Source organism: Cenococcum geophilum (assembly GCF_001692895.1).
Source record: "Cenococcum geophilum 1.58 unplaced genomic scaffold K441scaffold_7, whole genome shotgun sequence".
In the NCBI taxonomy this organism is placed as follows: domain Eukaryota; kingdom Fungi; phylum Ascomycota; class Dothideomycetes; order Gloniales; family Gloniaceae; genus Cenococcum; species Cenococcum geophilum.
The window spans coordinates 1,814,057-1,834,647 of record NW_027137565.1 but is presented as its reverse complement, the minus strand read 5'-3'; the positions used below and the strand labels follow the sequence as shown (position 1 = coordinate 1,834,647).

At 32.1% G+C, this 20,591-nt stretch overlaps 1 protein-coding gene across 1 annotated transcript; it reads left to right on the top strand.

The window, feature by feature from the left end:
• Positions 1–12,709: 12,709 nt before the first annotated feature.
• K441DRAFT_544830 (uncharacterized protein) lies at positions 12,710–16,797 on the top strand (the record flags this gene model as incomplete). The annotated part of the gene is made up of 2 exons (XM_067642782.1): positions 12,710–12,757; positions 16,660–16,797. Coding segments are annotated over 2 exons (186 nt in total), but the record flags the coding sequence as incomplete, so codon positions are not given.
• Positions 16,798–20,591: the final 3,794 nt, after the last annotated feature.

The window sequence follows — 20,591 nt, the reverse complement described above, 5'->3', positions numbered from 1 at the left end:
GTTTTAACTAGATTTAAAGAATAGTATATAAAGGGCTATTATAAAGCAGTAATAATAAGATATTTCCTTATAGATAGATTATATACGCTTATAGAGCTATACTAAAAGTAGTATAGGCAGCGATATAATAATAGTTAGGAAGATTTTTACTTATAGCTAAACTAAAGAGTTATCTAAGACTAAGCAATTATAGAAAGGCGTATAAGTTATATTAAGGGAGCATTAATTATAACATTTAAAAACCTAGAAGAAAGATTAGAGGACTAAAGTTAAGAAAGATAGATTTTAGTACCTATAAATAAGAGATTAACGTTTAGATTAGCTAGATAAAGGTTTAAACTTAAAAGTAAAAATAAGCTAAGAGTTAACCTAAAATACCTAGCATATTATATATTAGCATAGATTATATATATAGATAATATATATAATATACACAAAAGCCTATTAAAAAAAGTACCTAATTAGGATATATTAGGCGCTAAATAAGCAATAATATAGGAATACTAAGTATATATATAGCTAGTATTTAATAGAAGTTTAAAAGTTAGATAACTTAATACTTTAACTAAAAAGATTCCTTATAAAAGAATATTTAAATAGATAATAGTAGTAAAAGTGCCTAAAGAATATATATCTATAGTATATTAAGGATAAGAAGCGAACTAGGTATTAGCTAAAGAATAAGCTAAGTATATAAGGATTAAGTAGCTAATAGTTAGGAAAAGTAAAGGCCTATAAAACTAGAGGGAGCTAATAATAGAGTATTAAACCCTTAAAGGAATGTCGGGAATGAGGCAAGTTGCCGTCACGTGATGGCAAGTTGCCATCACGTGTTGCCGCGGCACTAGCGTGGCGAGGAGCCTTACGTTCCTCGCCCTTCCTCATTCTAAATTAATAAGCTTTATTAACTAATATCACTATAACCCTACTTAAGTAGTTATTATTGGTGAGTTACCCTATATAACCAACACTAATTAGTGGTTAAATATATAGTTAACTATAGAGCAGCTAGGTTTTTAAATAGAAGAGATAGTCTTATATAGGGGTGCTATATATACTTATATAGAATGGATCCTGGCGATACTATACTACCTTAGACTTACGGAAAACTAGTAATAAAAGTATTACTAAGTACTAGGAGATACTAAGTTGCGTCTATTATATAGAACAACCGCGTTTATAAAGATTTAGTTAAGTACTTTAGGTTAGGAGTGTTACTAAACCTAGGGTCCTAAGTTAACGTCCAAAACGCGTTAAACAACATCTTAAATTGCTTACCTCTTAATAGCAAACCTATAAGATCCTATAAAACCGAAAATCCTACCTACCTTTAACGTATAATACCCCGTTAATTCTATACCTACTATAGCGTTAACCTACCCAAAGAAGTATAAGGAAGATATTAACCTAAAAACATAGAATAAAGCTATAATTAACCTTGTAAACGCTAATAAATAAGACTTAAATGGATTTTTATTATACCGTATGGCATATTGTAAGGACAGTAAATATAATAATACCGCGCTATAGGAATGTATAAAGGAGGACTTTATTAGATAAATAAAGAAAATATAGGCCCCTATAAATAAGGATATTATATAGGACTTCTATAACTTCCTTTAGGAGAATAGAGTATTTGTCCCTAAGGACGGGGGTACTATTAGAGATAATATTTAGGAGCAGGTTATTAACGTAAAAGAAGAGCATAAATAGACTTTATAAGAGATTAAGCACCAACTACGCACTATAAGGAAGCTTAACTTATAATGGAACCTAAGTAATATACCTTTAGAGACGAACCTACCTCCGCCTTTAACTCCTCTATATCTAATTTAACCCGTAACCTTAATGTTAGATACTATACCCTAATAAAAGTAGGCACAGGATCCCATTACTTCGCGATTTAACGACCTTTAGACTCCACTAACTAGACCTACGTCCCTACTACAGCCTGTAATACAACCCCTACCTCCTCTATTTTAATCTTAAATTAGAGGTAGTTTAAAATTGCTTACAGAGCTTGCAAAGCTCTATTTAAATTAGGAGAAGAAGTTTAGTAGGGAATTATATAATATTCTTAATTTAAAACTATATATCTTCTATAACTATTACTAGAAGGTAGGAATAGAGTCTAATTAATATCACAACGCCTATTCCGTTATGCTTAAGGGCCAAGCTAGTACCTTTTATTATAATTATTTGGCAGGAAAAGGATATAATTTTAACCGTATAATATATAAGTTAAGATATTACTTTAAAATAGAAGAGAATAAGTAGCAGTATATGTTAGAATGGAGAGAAACTACCTTCCTAAGGATCATTGCTATAAACCCAGGTATCCCTCGGCTTAATTATCTTTAAAAGCTCTTTAATTAACTTTAGACGATTTAGTATAGATTATCCGAATTATATTAAAAGGACTTTAGCCTATATAATTAAGTCATTAGCATATGCTAAGGTGTTAAAGAATGTAACCTTACTCTCTTTAATCCTGTAAATATTTATAAAGGAGTGTATACTTAATTAAGATCTTCTATTAGCACCGCTCTACGCTCTTAAAAAGTATAGTAATTTAACACCTAACTCTAACCTACTTTAATTAACCCGCCTAACTAATATAATTATAACTGGATTGATTAAATATATGGTGGCCGGGGTAGGTAATATAGTAGAGGGTATAATTAACAACTACGAGGTAAAGGTGGAGGCCCTTATAGAGGTTTATTTTAAAGTAATTATTAAAAAAAGTGCTATGTTTATAAGAAACCGAATTACTAGTTAACTAGGCATTCTCTTAATAAGCGAAAGGAGGCATATAATAAGTTTCGCTAAAGTATAAGAAATGTTAGAAATTATAAGGTTACTACAGCCTACTTTTAAAGCTTCCTAGTTTAATATAAAGGCGTAGAAGATCTTAAGGGTAAGGTTAATAAGGCTAAACAGCTCCTTATAGATATGGAAATTAAGAAGTACTTACCTGACTAATACTTTACTAAGTATAGTAAGGTAGATGGCATATAAACCGTTACTATTCTTAATAACTAATCTACGCTCTATTTTACTATAAAGTTAAATATCTTTAATAAGTTAAGGGAGAGTTCCGCGTTTTCCTTTAATAATAGATACTCGGCGAACGTCTTCTATAGTATTATACTAGATACTAGAGCCGTAGGAGTATCTATAATAGGAGAACCTTAAGTTTAAGCCCTTTAGCAGCTTAATAGCTCTATTTAGATTAACTATTTAACGGTAGGCTAATACACGATTTGTTTTAGTAAGGGTACTGCGATTTCTTTTAGCATAATTAGGGTCTAAACCCCCTTAGGGTATATTACCTTTTACGTTATTTCTATAAACACCCTATTTCTATTTTATATTAGAGATATAAATAAATTAGGCGTTAAGCTTAATAACCTTAAGGATATACTTATTTAGGGAGATAATTAGGTGCCCGTTATGCGCAAGTAGGGTTACCCTTAGTTACTCCTTTATTAACTAGAAAAGAGTGTTACTTAGAGCCACCTAACTAAGTTAGAGTTACGTTAACTATACCGTCGTTTTAGCCACCTATCCGTTTATTAATTACTTAGGGTTCTTTAGCGAGCAGGCTATAAAGTTAAGGTTAAGGCAATTAAGCATCTTATAAAGTACTGCTATTACTACTAAATAAACTAAAAGTCCCCTGGCCGATTTAAGTTTACCCTTAAAGATAACTATAACTTTAACTTCTGTATTATTATTAACGTTATATATTTTAGCGGCAAGCTAGTACTCTAAGTTATTAACTTCTTAACCTCCTTCTAAGCCGTACAATTCTTAAAGGATATATTAGCTAAGAATATATAGGATACCCTTTAATTATACTAAATTAATGTTTACCTAGGACCCCCTAATTAAATTGTCTATAATATAGGAAAGAACTTCTTATCTATAGAGTTTTAATAATAGATAAAGGTAATAGTAATTAAGGTTAAGGAAGTCCCTATTAAGGTATATAATAGCGTTAGAAAAGTAGAGTAATATTATACGCTATTATACCGCGTATATAAGATTATCTCTTTAAAACTAGAGGACGCTAGTAAAGAATTTACCTTATAAATAGCTGTTAAAGCTATTAATAATTCCGCTGGCCCGGATAGACTTATACCTATATTACTAGTCTTTAGCGCCTACCCTTAAATAACTAACAATTCTTTACTATCTCCCTCCGTTATATAATAAGCTAAGGCTATTTATAAGGCAACGAAGGAGGTATAACGTCTCTACGCTATACGCTAGGTTAATAACGCACTAGGAATAAGAAATGGCCTAAATACCTTAACTACGCTTAATCTGCCACTTTAGTCTAAGGTAAACATATAGTGTAAAAAGGGAGGGTGGTTAGGCCTATATTAACTTATTATAATTAATAGTTAAACTTATACTATTTAGATGCCTTATAGACCCACTTAATTCCGTTTAACTGTTATTAAGCCTTGCTGTGGGGGTAGTAGTTCTAAGCCTTTATAGGATGCCCTAAAAGAGGCCCTAAAGGAGAACTATAATTAACGTACTCTAGAAGGCGACTATAATTCTAATATAATTATAGTAGATACGCCGCAACTATAACGCGGTAGAGGTCGCCTAAAGGGATTATAAAATTACTAATATCTTATTAATTTTAAAGAGCAATTCGTTGCCGCTATTAAGAATAGAGCTAAGCTATTAATGGCCTTTATAACAGCTAAGGAGAAGGCTAACTTTAAACTTGCAAAATAGCTCTAAAAGGAAGGTCGTATTATAACTCTAGGAGCTCCTTTTTAAGCATTTAATAAGTAGGAAATTAATAGTCTTATTATAAGAGGAGTCTTTAAATTTAAGAAGTATAACCCTACTAAGTTTAATGAAGTTCGTATCTTTAAGTTAAGGATAGTTAATAAGATTAAGGGTAAAGCTATTAACGCCCCATTTAAGAAATTAAGGCTTATTATTTAAGGTTATAATAATAATAGTAAAGAGATAATTTTTATATAATCTTCTACGATTTAACAAGCTAGTCAGCGAGTTATTATTATATTAGCTCCCTCCTTAATAAAGAATAGAATGGCGGTTTATTTATAAGATATTACTTAAGCCTATACCTAATTAGAGACGCACCTTTAGCGCTTAATATTAGTATACCTTCCGGAGCAAATTTGCTACCAGTATCCTAAAGATATAATTATAGTTATACTTAAGCCATTATATAAAATTATAGAGGTAGGAACTTACTAGTGGGCTACCTATAGCAAGTACTATAAAGAGAAGCTTTTAATAACTACTTCTATATTTAATCCCTGCTTCCTTATTATAACTATAGGAACCCTATTTAGAATTATTAGTATATAAACTAATAATATAATTATCTTAGGAGACGACTAATTCTTAGCTCTTAAAGAGGATAAGCTAGTAAAGGTAAATCTTATAGTAAAGCTAAAGAAAAAGCTTAATTTAATAATACCATTACTTTTTAATAGATGTATCCTCTCCCTAAATAAGGATTCTATTGCTTTGCGCCAGAAGGGTTAAAGTAAAAAGATTAACGTTATTAATGTTGATTCCCTAAAGTAAGGATATGTGGAGTAACGCGCTTGTAGAGCTTATATTACTTTTATCTATTAACCTAAGGCTTTATTTAATCTCTCTATTGCCGCCTAATACTAGAAACTAACTAAGGACGATATTCTTGCCCTAAATAAACGTCTTTCCTAGTAAATGAACCATCTTAATTGGGGACTACTCTATATACCTATTAATCTTCCTACTGCTAAGCTCTTTATATTTATTAATAGATCGTTTGTAAATAATAAAGATTTTAGCTCCTAGTTAGGATATAAGATTATTATTATAAATAAATTTATAGGAGAGAATAACTTTATAATCTATGGCAATCTTATCTATTAGAGCTTAACTAAGAGCAAGCGCATTACTTAAAGTGTTTTGGTGTTAGAGATATATAGAATAGTTAGCGGAGTTAATATAGTAATTGCAATTGGAACTACCTTAAAAATAATTATAGATTAACTTAAACTTTCCGTTATCCCTATAATTATATACACTAACTTATATTCCCTCTATAAGTATTTAGTTAAGCTTAGTACTATAAAGGAGAAGCGCCTTATAATTAATATTATAGCACTTTAGTAATCCTATAAGCGTTAAGAACTCTTTAAAATTTAATAAATTAATAGCTAAGATAACCTAGTAGATATAATAATAAAGGCGAACCTAAATAAGGTACTAAAGATATTTGTTAATATAAATACTTTACGTATATAAGTTAAAGGTTAGGTTAAAAGGGAGTCCTTAGAAATTTCTTAGTTATATAAGGTCTTAAGATATCTAGGAACTTTAACCGGCGGTTAAAGTTATCTAATTAGTTAGATTCTCTTGCTAAGACTTTTTAGGAGGGGGGATTTTATAAACCCTAACTTAACCTAGCCAATTAGGATTTTCTATCCCTAGGATAGAAAATCGCTATTAGCTCGCTTACTACTAGCGCCTTAGCGGCCCTTTAAATAAAATATCTACCTACGACTTCTAAGTAAGAGAGCTACGTGCTAAAAGGCAAATTTTAGGACAGTAAGACTTATATTATAATAGCAATAGTAAGTAAGGAGGATTTATATTTGTTATAATAGTTAAGCAGTATTTATCTATAGATGGTAACTATAAAAGAAGAGTTGCTAGTGTCGGGAATGAGGCAAGTTGCCGTCACGTACGGCAAACTGCCGTCACGTAATGGCAAGTTGCCATCACGTGTCGCCACGGCACTAGCGTGGCGAGGAGCCTTACGTTCCTTGCCCTTCCTCATTCCAAATTAATAAGCTTTATTAACCAACACCACTATAACCCTACTCGAGTAGTCGTTATTGGTGAGTCACTCTGTATAACCAACAAGGAATTTAAAAACAATACCTAAATCTATAAGTTAATTAGTAAGATTAATAGTTTAAAGTATTAATAGATAGTGGAGTAATAAGGAACTATATTTTACTAATAATAGTAAAAAGAATAGGGCTACCGTATAGGTAAAAGAGGTACCCTTATCCGTTAGTTATAATTTTAGGAGATTTAATAGCCTATAGAGGAGGTATTATAAATATTAAAATAGGACTAATTTAGTTAACTATTAAAAGAAGATAAATTAAGATATCTTTTAATATCCTACTATTAGGACAAGATAAGGCAGTATTAAAAATGCTTTAGTTACAGAAATATAATCTAAAGATTAATTAGGTTATAGATTAAGTTAATATTAAAGATACTTAATAACACAAGAGGCGTATAGCAACTAAGTTAGTATAGTACTAATTTAGAGTAATATATAAGGAAACCAAGAAAGGGTTATCCTATATACTAAAAAGATACTATAAGTATAGTAAAAAGCTATAAAGCCTAAAAAGTAAAAAGCTGTAAAAATATATAGTATAGGACTATAAGATAGAATTAGAACTAGGAATAAGTCTAAAGTTCTTTTTAATCTATAAACTAACTAAAGAAGAGTTAAGAGTACTTAAGGAGTTTATTTAAAAGAACCTTCAAAAGGGATATATTAAATTATTATAGTTATTAGTAGGATATCTAGTACTATTTATATTAAGGAAAAATAGGAAACTTAGGCTATATATTAACTATAGATAGTTAAATAGCATTACTAGGAAGAATAGATATTTTTTACCCTTAACTAGTAAGATTTAAGATCGGATAAGTAATATATAAATCTTTATAAAAATAGATCTAAAATAGGTATACCATTAAATTAGGATTAAGAAGGGCAATAAATAAATATTAGGTAAAACCTAAGTAGATAGTTATATAGCCGTAAGGTATAGGCGACCCTAGGGCAACCTAGGGGTGACTTACCTATAAGGTACGTGCTCTGCACGTGCCTAGGAAAAACCCTTCCTACCTTATATACAGACTCCTCCTTTTCCCTTAAGGATTTGTCTCTGTCTATATAATATACCTATTATTCTATTATTAGACTCCCTATCTATATTCTTACCTTATATTTAAATCCTTACTAATCCCCTTAGGAGGATAGCCGGTTTAATTTTTCTATAATGCCTCTAAAAAGAAAACTAACGCCTATATCTAATGGTAATACGCTAGCAATATAACTATAAAACGCCTTAGGATCTAGTATAGACGAAACCGCTAAAAGTATACTAGTAGCATCTAAGCCACCTTCTAAACCTTAAAACGATTAGATATCTATAAACGTTAAAAACTAGTTTAACTTATATACCTAGGCTTAATAGAAGCTTAGTAAGGTTATTAGCGTCCTACCTAATACCGCTAATATAAAGGAGCTAGATAAGCTAGCTAAGAAAATAGCTAACTTATAGAGTATTATCAATTTAATAAAGCCCTCCCGTCGCCTTTTTAGTAAAGAGTATAAGTTATGTAGCGAACGCATACGCCGATTAAATCTCAACGCCCTAGTTAAGAAGTTACTACCTAATATTAGCGGTATTACTTAACAGCATTTTAATTGGTGGATTGCCGCAGTTAAGAACTAATTTAAGGTTAATAACGCTAACTATAACTATAAGCGATGCACGCGCTAGGCCATTAAAGGTCTTATAAAAGAAAAGATAATCGCCTAACTAGTTTATTGCCGGTTAGGTACTAAGGATAAGGGTCCTTTACTATAGGATAAGTTTAAGACTATAGTCTAAGACTAGATTAGGAACCCTATAGTAAGACGCTTTAATAACGCTATAATATACTATACGGCTATTATAAAGGAGAACTGGAGGTTTAACGTCTTCCTAGCCTATATATATAGCTTAGAGGACCTCTTCTCTTATACCCCTTTTATTAATCCTAAATAATAGGTAGACTTTTAGTTCTTATATTTCCTAGCCTATCTATAAGCAGAGCTCTTTTGCCAGAACTTCGCCTAATAGGTAAGAATTACTAAAGACCTCTTTAACAAAATTCACTGTGTAGAGTAATTACTTAATACCATAAAGCTTACAGAAGATTGCGTAAGTAGTAGCGGTAAATTATTATATAAAAAGCGCGGTTGCAGTATAGGCTTTATAGACTTAGGCTTAGGGAATGGAACCTAAAAAGGGCGACGCTTTTCTAAGTAAACTTCTATGGAGATTACCTAAAAGCCAGATAGCTTAGGGGACCCCCTAAATGCTAGTGCTACGTAGGTAAGTTAAAGGACTGCAGGCGGCCACTATAAGAAATACTAGAAGTAGGCTAATAAAGAAAAATCAGCTCGGCCTTTAGAAAACCTAAAGCCCTAGTAGCGTATCTCTCTTAACTGTAACTAGGGCCTAATATAGAGGGAAAGAAGAAACGTATTATAGTATATATTGCGATAGATACGCCCTAGGGTAAAATCCGCCTACGTGCTTTATATAATAATAGGTACCAAATTAACCTTATTAATTAAGGCGTTATCTATAGGTTTAACCTACCTATACACTACGCGCTACGTTTACGTAAACCTATTATATATTTCCTTAATAGCAACTAGATAATAATCTGGGATACTTATAATCTAATAGTTACCACTAGCGACTTCTAGGGTACCTCTCGCACTATCGGCCCGTAGACCTTTTAAGGCGGCTTATTTAATAGTTATAATATAGTTCTTAAATAGGATTAGCTCGCAAAAGTAGGTTTATTAATTAGCTTCCGTTCTAGATAGTTTATCTAGGGTACTTTAGACCCTAGACGCCTTTAAATAGTTACCCTTAACGCTCTCCTAGCAGATATTAAGGCTAGTAAAATAGTCTATTTACTATAGCTAAAAGACTCCTTTTTTATACCGGTTATAAATATAATAAAGGACCTATTGTTATTAGTAGCGAGTACCTATACAAACTCTCCGGACGTAGAGATACCAGTTATAAATATAGTAGAGGACCTACCGTTACTGGTAGTAAGTACCTATAGAGACCCTCTAGTGCTAGCGCAGATTACCTATATATAAGGGGGAGGTAATTAAAACCCTAAAACTATTAAGTATACTACAGCAGAGCTATATATACTCTTAGTATAAGCATACCTACAAAACACATATCGGCTGCACCCTTTTCTTTACTAGCTCCCGGAAGCACACTACTATATAATAGTTACTTTAACCTCTATAGCCCCTAGCCTACTAGATATATATAAGGAGGAAATTAATATCTTTTCTAATAAGCTAGCAAGTATGCTACCGTAGAACTCTAAGTACAACTATAATCAACTTAAAAGAAGGCAAGACGCCACCGTAAATGCCCCTCTATAACCTCTTATAGAAAGAGTTACAGATCTTATAAAAGTACCTAGACAGTGCTCTTAAAAAGGGCTAGATTAGGCCTAGTAAGTCGCCTACTAGAGCACCTATCCTCTTTATACCGAAAGCACACGGTATAATACGACTATACGTTGACTATAAACGCCTAAATAAGATCACAATTAAAAATCGGTACCCCCTACCGCTAGTTAGCGAACTCTTTAATAGGCTTAGCTATATAAAGATATTTATAAAGCTAGATCTTTATAATACGTACTATAGGATTTGCATTAAAAAAGGAGATAAATAGAAGACCGTATTTAAGACACGCTACGGTCACTTTAAGTACCTAGTAATGCCCTTTAGTCTTACTAACGCCCCTATAACTTTCTAGAGCTATATTTATAAAGCTCTAGAAACCCTAGTAGATACTATCTATATAGTCTACCTAGATAATATTCTTATCTACTTAAATAATAAGAATAAGCACGTTAAGCACGTTAAGTAGGTACTACGACAGCTTTGTACTTAGGGCCTATACGCCAAACTATTAAAATGTATTTTTTATACTAAAAACGTTAAGCTCCTAGGCTTTATTATTACCCCTAGGGGTATTGTAATAGACCCTAACTATATAAAAGCTATTAAGGAATGGCCTAAGCCTAAGTCTTATAGGGACATCTAGGTCTTCCTTAACTTTACTAACTTCTATAGGCGATTTATCTAGAACTACTTAGATATCGTATACCCCCTACATATATATCTTATATAGGCATATTATAACCTAACGTTAAATAGGAAGAAAAAGTAGAAGCGTAAGTTAAAAGGGCCTACTAAATAGTATTAACCTTAGTCCTAGCCTAATAACGCGCAGTAGGCGTTTTATAAGCTACGCGCTATATTTATATAGGCTCCTCTACTTCGCCACTTTAACCCTAATCTACCCCTAATAGTAATTACTAACGCTTCTAATTATACCTATAGCGGTATACTTCTATAGCCTTTAGGGTAAGGAGATTAACTTTACTAGTACCCAATTACTTATTATAGTTAAAAGCTTACTAGCCTAGAAGTATGGTATAATACATATAATAAAGAACTACTCGCTATAGTATAATGCTTTAAGACGTAGCGCTATTACCTTAAACACGCCGCGTAAATAACGCGTATACTCTATAATTATAATAATCTTAAGTACTTTATAACCACTAAGAGCTTATCTACTTGCTAGGCCCGATACGCTAAGAAACTAACTAAGTTTAATTTTAAGATTAAATATAAGCTAGGTAAAGTAAATCCCGTTAATATACTATTCTAGCGCCCGGATTATGCTAAAGGCTTTAAAGATAGTAGTAAGAGGATAATCCTTAATGTTATACTACCTATATTATAGCAAAAGTTGCAGGTTATAGGCCTTGTGGGCAGCCTTAGTGCTACTATACTAAACTAGCGAGTAGCATGCGTGTAGTATATAAGCGACCCTTGCGAACTTAGCGCCGGCGAACTAAAGCGTCCTACTATTCTCTTTAAGACTACTTTAACTGGCCTAATAGCGCTTAACCCTAGGGAAGACCCCTTAGCCTAGGCTATAGTCCCCCGCGATAACCTAGTAAGTCACCTATATATTATATATTACTTTACTAGCACTAACTTTATATAGAGTCTTATGCCATAGCAGGAGGTAATAGTGTGGGAGGGTACGACCACTCTCAGATAGGAAAGTCACAGTGCTGTCTGTCTGTCGGTCGGTCGGTCGGTCGGTCAGTCGGTCGGTCGGTCAGTCAGTCGTAATCAATCAGTAGGAAAGCAGTCAGTAAGAAGAAAGGAAAGAATGTATTCCCGGTCGGTCGTGATATGTATATAATAGAGGGAAGAAGGAAGGAAGCCGAAGGCTCTATAAATATAGGGAAATGCCAAGACAGTAGGCGACGTCCAATCTACACCACGACAATAGTAGCTACTTTAGCCGAAACGACGTTTATGGAACACCCCCCTAAGTCACTAGTTAATTTTATTTATAGAGTATAAAAAAGGGACGCCTTTATACGCTCTATATATAATTAGTTAACCTAAAAATAAGTTCCTACTAGTAATAAGGACTATACCCTTAATAATTAAGGACTTCTAAGGTAAAATAATAAGGTCTAGGTACTAAATTATATACTATTATAATAGGAGATCCTTAAGCGGAATCATGACGATCCTATAGGCGGCCACTATAGTTTTAACAGTACTTTTAAGGTAATTATATAGAAGTATACTTAGAACGGCCTTACCTAGAACCTCCGCAAATACCTAGATAATTATAATACCTACTAACACTCTAAATCGCGCCGCTATAAACCCTATAGTAAGCTGCAGCCTCTTTAGATCCCTACCCAAGCCTAGCAGCATTATTTACTTAACTTTATTATAGATTTCCCAGAGTCTAAGACTTCTAATAGCGTAGAGTATAACTCTATCCTTATCCTTATAGACCGTTTTATAAAGCTAGTACGCTACTATTTAGTGCGTAAGATAATTAATGCTATATAACTTGTAGAACTCTTATTTAGAGTCTTTACGTAAATAGGGCTTTTAGATAATATTATTTTTAATAGGGGTAGTATATTTATAAGCGAGTACTAGAGCACTATATACTACTATCTCCGCGTTTAACATAAACTTAGTACCGCATTCCACCTATAGATAAATAGTTAGATGGAGCATTAGAACTAGGAGCTTAAGGTATACCTACGCATATTTACAAACTAGGAATAGTCTAATTAGGCCTCCCTACTTAAAGAAGCGGCCTTTACCTACAACTCTAAGGTCCATACTATAACGAAGCGTTCCCCTATTAAGCTCGCCTATAGCTAACTACTAAACATCCCAGACAGAGTCCTAAATGGCGTCTAAGATGCCTAATAAGGTAAGGAGGAGTCTAAGTTAATAAATATTAAACTTATAGAGACGCATCTATAACGCCTGCGCCTTATATATAAGGTAGCGGCGGCATCGATAATATACGCCTAATAGCTTTAGGTAAAATACTAGAATCGTCACTATCTGGCCAAGCATTTCGCCGTTAGTAAACGAGTCCTGCTCTCCTCCAAGAATATCCACACAAAACGTCCCTATAAAAAGCTTAACTATAAGTTTATAGGACCGTTTTAGATCCTAAAGCGTATAGGGCAGTAAGTATATAAGCTAGAGCTCCCACCTACTATAGCACGGCTCCACCTAGTCTTTTATATCTCCCTACTAAAGCCTTATAGGTCACGCCCTAGGTTTTAACCCCCGGTAGTAAAAGAGCTTAAGGAAGGCAGCTGGGAAATAAAAGCAATTACCGCCCACTAGAATTATGCTAGATAACCATAGTACCTTATTAAATAGCTAGGATAGCTAAATAAGTATAATAAATAGAAATATAAGATAGAACTTAAGAATTGTTAATAACTACTGGATAAGTACCGTAAGTAGAATACCCTAGCCTTATAGCCGAAGCGTAGGCGAAAAGTAAGCGCCGCTATTAAAATATAACCTATATTAAAGCGGAGCAGAGGACGTCCTAAGGGATTAAAGAACAAGTAATAATTGCTATAAGAACTGCGGCGTATATACAGGATAAACTTTTAATTTATTAATATCCTATATAAGCCACACTCTAACGTAACCTAGTAATACTAGTGACTTATAGGTAAGGCTATAGCGTATACTAGCAATAAAGCTTAATTTAAAAAGCACTCTTTCTAAACCTAGTCTATTACTCTATACTAGTTAAGCAGATTATTTATATATTAAAAAATAGGCCTATTTATAACTGGGGTCTATTTAACTGGGGTCTATAACCTACTAGTAACCCGCTAGTAGTAACCTGTACTAAGAACTTATACTATTCCACGTATATGCTATATAAATAACGCGTAAGGCTAAAGTATAGGTTAGCGGCGGATTTAATAGGTATATAGCCTCACCATCTATAAATCTGGCTATATATAAATAACCTACAACTAACCTACGAGGTACTAACGACCTACCTATATAAGTAAGCTTTTAGAATATTTCTAGTCTACCAAATTTAGGCAATAGTATTAAGCTCCACTAGCTCTACCTATTAAATGGACTAATTAGGATTTTCTATACTAGGTATATAAAATCGCTACTAGCTTAGTTAAATGCGGGGGAGTCTTAGTAAGGTAAATTTAACTAATTAGATAACTTTAACCGCTGGTCAAAGTTCCTTAACATCTTCGCGCCACGTATGTATACTACCTATCTCTCTATACACAAAATTAAGACGCTCTTTCCCCTCTAAATTTTTTCCTTACTAAGGTTTTTTATGGGGTTTTATTAAGGCTTAAGTATATAAAGAATTGGGGACGACCATTTTTAAAGGGGGGGGGGCATTATTAGGTAAAACCTAAGTAGATAATTATATCCCATGCAACGCTGCTTCGCGTCCAACGGTTATCGATAAGGATCAGCTAATCAAATCGTTAGGATCAATGAGCCGTAATAAGATATTTAAGGCTTTTNATATATATATAAAACGCTATAAGAGCTTAATTTTTGGTGGAGAGTTGTGTAATATGTGAGCCCTAGCACTCGTCCTTCCTACAGAATGGAATTCTATAGACGCTACAGCCAAACAAGGTTCTTCCACAGACGCGTCTGCGAACATTTGAAAATGGTGTTCGCGCACGGACCAACTCTCGTTGGACGCCAGCGTTGCATGGGATAGCCATAAGGTACGGGCGACCCTAGGGCAACCTAGGGGTAACTTGCCCATAAAGCACGTGCTCTGCATATACCTAGGGAAAACCCTTGCTACCTCGCATACAGACTCCTCCTTTTCCCTTAAGGATTCGTCTCTATCTATATAATATACCTATTGTTCTATTATTAGACTCCTTATCTACATCCTCACCTCATAATAAAAGGCAGCCTTTAGGTTAAAGGAAGGACTATATAAACTATTAGTTATATAATTCGGACTTATAAATACACTAGTAATGTTCTAAAAGCGAATTAATAATATATTAGGAGAATACTTAGATAAGTTTATTATAGTATACCTTAATAATAATAATATCTACTTAATAACTAAGGAAAAATACGGAGAATACGTTAGATAGGTTTTAAAAAGACTATAAAAAGAATAGATGCTAGTAGCAATTAAGAAATACGAGTTCTTTATAAGGAAGACAGATTTCGTTAAATTTATTATTAAATTAGGCTATATTAGTATAGACCTAAAGAAAATAGAAGCAATAGTAAGTTAGTAGGAACTAGAGAATATAATATAATTAAGGTTATTCTTAGGGGTTTGCAACTACTATAGAAGGTTTATAGTATAATAGTTAAAGAATATTAAACTATTTATAAGGCTTATAAAGAAAGAAGAACTATAGATATAGGGAGATAAGTAAAGAAAGTTGTTTAGGGAACTTAAGGAGTTATTTACCTAGGAACTAATCCTTAAAATTTACTAATTAGGGTTAGAAATAATTATGGAAATAGGTAAATTAGACTTTATACTATAAGTATATTTATTATAGAAGTATAAGAATATATAGCATCTAGTAACATACTATAATAGAAAGATAACACTATTAGAGTTAAACCATAATATCTATAATAAGGAGTTATTAAGTATAGTTATAGTAGTTTAAAAAAATAAAGAGCATTCTTATAAGGTATAGAGAAACTATTTATAGTTAAAACGGATTATAAAAACCTAATAGGATTCCTAATAATAAAAAGAACTTAATTAGAGATAGGTTAAATAGGTAAATATACTTATAGAATACTATTTTAAGATTTAGTATACTAAAGGGATAGAGAATACGAGGGCTAATATATTAAGTAGGAAAGCTAAACTATAAAACAATAAGAAACTATTAGGGGCGATACTATATAAAGACGAAGATAGATTAATTAGGTATAACTATTTAAAGATTACTATAACCTTAGAATATAATTTACTAGAAAGTAATTAGGTAAAAAAAATATAAGAAATATAAAAGGAGGATTTAAACTTAGAGTAGTATAGGAATAAGGAAGTAACGTATATACTAAGAAGTATTATAAAAGAATTTATTAGAGAGTTCTATAGAGGAATAATATAGGGATATAATAGGGCCTAAGGTCTAGTATTAAGACTCTAAAAAGAGTATATTATTAATAGAATTTAAGGCTTAGTAAGAGAAGTTATAAAGGAATGCTTAGATTGCTAAAGAAATAAGCTAATAAGGTATAAGCTATATAGGAAGCTATAGCCTATTAAAACACCAGAAAGACTATAGGAGGTTATATTATAAGACTTTATTATAAAGTTGCTAAAATTAGAAAACCCTATTACTAAATAGGAGTATAATATAATCCTTATAATAGTAAACAAGTTAACTAAATAGGGCTACTTTATAGTATATACAGAAGAAATCTTAGCAGAGAATATCGCTAGAATTTATATTAAAGAAGTGTTTATAAAATACGGAGTATTAAGTAAGATTATATTAGATAGAGATCTAAGATTTATAGCAGTATTTTAGGAGGTATTCTTAACGGAATAAGGGGTTTATATAGTAATATTAATAGTATACCGCCTATAGATAGACAGTTAAACGGAAAAATTATATTAGACGCTAGAATAGTATCTAAGACATTATATTAATTACGCGGAGAATAATTAGGTATTATTATTACTAGTTATATAGTTTATATATAATGCGATACTATAGGAAGGCATAAAAATATTACTATTTTAGGCAAATTACAGGTATAAGCTTAGAATATTATTATTACTGTAATGGGCGAAGAAAATAAGTAGTATAACTAAGTAAAGGATAGAGATACTAATAAATCTTTATAAGGACCTCTATAGCACAGCCAACTTAGTATAAAAAAAGGATAAAAAGGTACTATAATGCTAAGAGACCTAAGGGACCAGATTTAAAGGAGGGGGATAAAGTGTAACTACTATATAATTTTTTTAAAAGCTAACAACTAAGTAAAAAAAATTAGACTACGTTAGACTAGGACTATTTAAAATCGTAGCTAAGATTTTAGAAGTTATATATAGACTTAACTTACTAGTAAAAAAAAAAAATTCTATATAGTATATTATAATACTAGAACTAGTATATGGAAATATTAAGCTACTAATTTATAAAGCAGACATATATAGAGAATAAGAGGAAGATAAATAGTAAGTTTTAAAGATTATTAGTTATAAGGATATTAATAATAAAATATAGTATAAAGTAAAGCAAATAGGCTATAACAAGACTACCTAGAAACTACTATAAAATCTAAAGAACGCTATAGAAAAGGTATAGAAGTATTAGAAGAGAACTGGTTAGGTAGTATTAAAAAGAAGCTAAAGATAAAAGGATTAAAACCTTTACCGGACATGCAACCTTACCAAAAGGTAGCGCAACACTTCAAAACTTACGCATACCCATCTTACCATCAAAAACAATTGATTTTTTAACTTTTAAGACTTAATTCCTACTGCCTAGCGAGCTAGAGGTGGATTTATTTGTCGTTTTACCCCCTTTCCCCCAACAGAAAATTCTTCTTAGGGGTGGTCCTAGCTTGTAAGCAAGGCACGGATAGGAACACCAAAACTAAATACTAAAACCACGAAATATAGAGGCTAGATTTTCTACTACCTTTTAGCCTAATCTCCCTAGAAATCTTCTAGTAGGATTAGTAAGGAGAAAGGGTATAAGGATAGTAAAAACTAGGAACCCTTATATAAGATACAAAATACTAAGGCCTAATAGGTCTAAAAAAAAAACCTCCTATAGAAATAAGTAATAAAGGTTCTACATCTACTTATTCTCCCCCTTCTCCTTCTCCTAGCCCAATTAAGGCAGGAGAAAAAAGAAGACATCCTTAGTCTTCTCCTAAAAAAGAAAACCAAAAACCTATAAAAAAGACAACAAAACCAATAACTACTACGGATAGTATAGATAATATACCCTCCTATTCCTTTTCTCTAGAACAACATCTAAGCTTCGCTTTGGAAAGCCTAACCTAGGCCTATAAAGGGCTAGAAGAAGAAGAAGAAGAAAGAGAAGAAATAAAAGAACAAGTTAAATAGCTAGTGTACTATACACAAAGTATCCTATTAGGAGAAAATCCCTTTACACAAGAAAAAGAAGAAGAAAAAGAAAAAAAAAGAAAAAGAGAAGACAAACGATGTCCTAAAAGGACTAGTAGAAGAAGTAAGAGCTCTCCGTAAGGAGGTGGCTCCTATTAAAGAAACTTATACAAAGAGGCTAAAAAAGGACCTCCCTTCTTTATCCTCTATACCTTCCTTATTATCGTCTACCCCTCCTTCTTCTAGTAGGGTAACTAGTAGCACGCCTAGCTCTAGCTCTACCTCTACTAGAAGTAAAAAAAAGCAGCTATAAAAAAGGAAGCTAGTCCTAATTACAGATAAAAAGGACTAATTCCTAGATATTCTTTATACGAAACAAAGTCAATTAACTATTTACATTAAAACTGCAAGTAAAAAAGCCAGTACTAGCGTCTATAGCTAGAACTAAAGGAAAATAAAAGATTCTCCTTATAACTATAGAAGAGTATAATACAGATTTCCTAGTTAAATATAAGGAGATCTGGCATAACTGCTTTACCTTNTAAANAGAACAAAAANTAGAACNATGGGTTTAANTTNTAGCCNANAGGGTTCCTACCCTACCTTTCCTAGGAGAAGGAGGCTCTAAGCTTCTAAAAGAAGAAATTAAGACCTTTAATCCTATAAGGATATAAGGACTACCTAGATAGATCTTATCTAGCGAAAAAAGATATAATCTACAGACCAGATTTGGCTCTATAGTTTTTATTATAAAGAATAAAGAAAAAAGACAAGAAATCCTTAAGTAAAAAGAGATATTAATTGCAGGTACAGCTACTAAGGTAGTAAAATACCTCAAAGTCTCTCCTACTACACAATATACTAGCTACTAAAAATTTAGCCATATAGGAGATAGATGCTCTACTAGAGCCTGTAGATTTTGTACAGCTATATATTTATCTAAAGACCACTCCTGTTCTACCTATATAATAATAGGCAAGCCCTATAAGCATACTACCCCTCTTTGCATTAACTGTAAAGAAAACCACTTTATAAATAGTAAAGATTACAAGGTTCTAAAAGTAGCTAAGCTAGTAGATAATACTAGCTTAGAAGGTTCTATAGAAGAATAAAACAAAATAAATAGGATTTTAGAAGGAGGTAACTCCTACTAGGCTTTTAGTAAAAAGATATTAGAGAGCAAAAGGATAGAAATAAATTGCAAAAGGACAGGGATAGGTGTTAGGATTTCCTATAGTTTTTCCTACCGTTTTCTTATTCCCTAGTAGTCGCAGTACCTTAGTGTTTTATTAAGGAACTATAAACCCTTAGGGGTTTATAAACTACTAGGACATAGCTACTAGTACATATTAAGCTGTTTAGAAAGGATTTATGTATATAGAACTATAGCGCCATAGCCTAGAGGCTGCATGCGCAGTATTATACGTAGTATAATACAATCGGATATAAAAAATATAAAAAAAATAAAAGGATTAGTTAAAGGTAATAGATAAGCCGGATAATTTAAGAAATCCACCACTAGCGTATAAGTTATTTCCGCCTCTTCTTAATTAGAATCCTTTTTAGCCTTTTTAGCAAGTTTCTATTCCTTTAAGCGTACCTTTTTACAAACTTTCTTAAGACGGGTTAGTTAAGTATAAGCGATCTATTAAGCCTTAAATATCCTCTGCTCTTTAGTATAGATCTACTCCCTATTACTTTAGAGCTTTTATACCTTAGCTAAGGCTAAGGCTAGCTTACCCTTAAGGTAGGACGCCTTAGATTAAACATAAAACCCTATACTAAATTAGATAAGGTATTAGAGAATTATAAAGAATTATAAGACGCGTATACTTAGCGTTAAAGATAAATTAAATGTTATAGAATAACTATATATTCGCTTGCGTATACTTAGTATAGAAAAAAGGTTAATAACTAGATAGAGCCGTAATTATAATATATACTAGCTTCTTCTTCATATAATAAAAATAGGACGGTATAACTTTACTAAATAAAAAAAACCATAGTTACTAGCTAATTATAATAATTAGATATAGAGAATCTAATAGAAGGTATTAAAAATAATAAAGGTTATTAAATTAAGAATGGGAATACTATACCTCTAATAAACAACTTAGAGATAGGAGAAATCTTTAAGGACAAAGATAAAGTGGAAGGGGGTAGTGTTATAGACCTTATATTAGCAGTAATAGTACTATTAAGGAGAGATATAATAATAATAATTCTTCTTTAATTAAC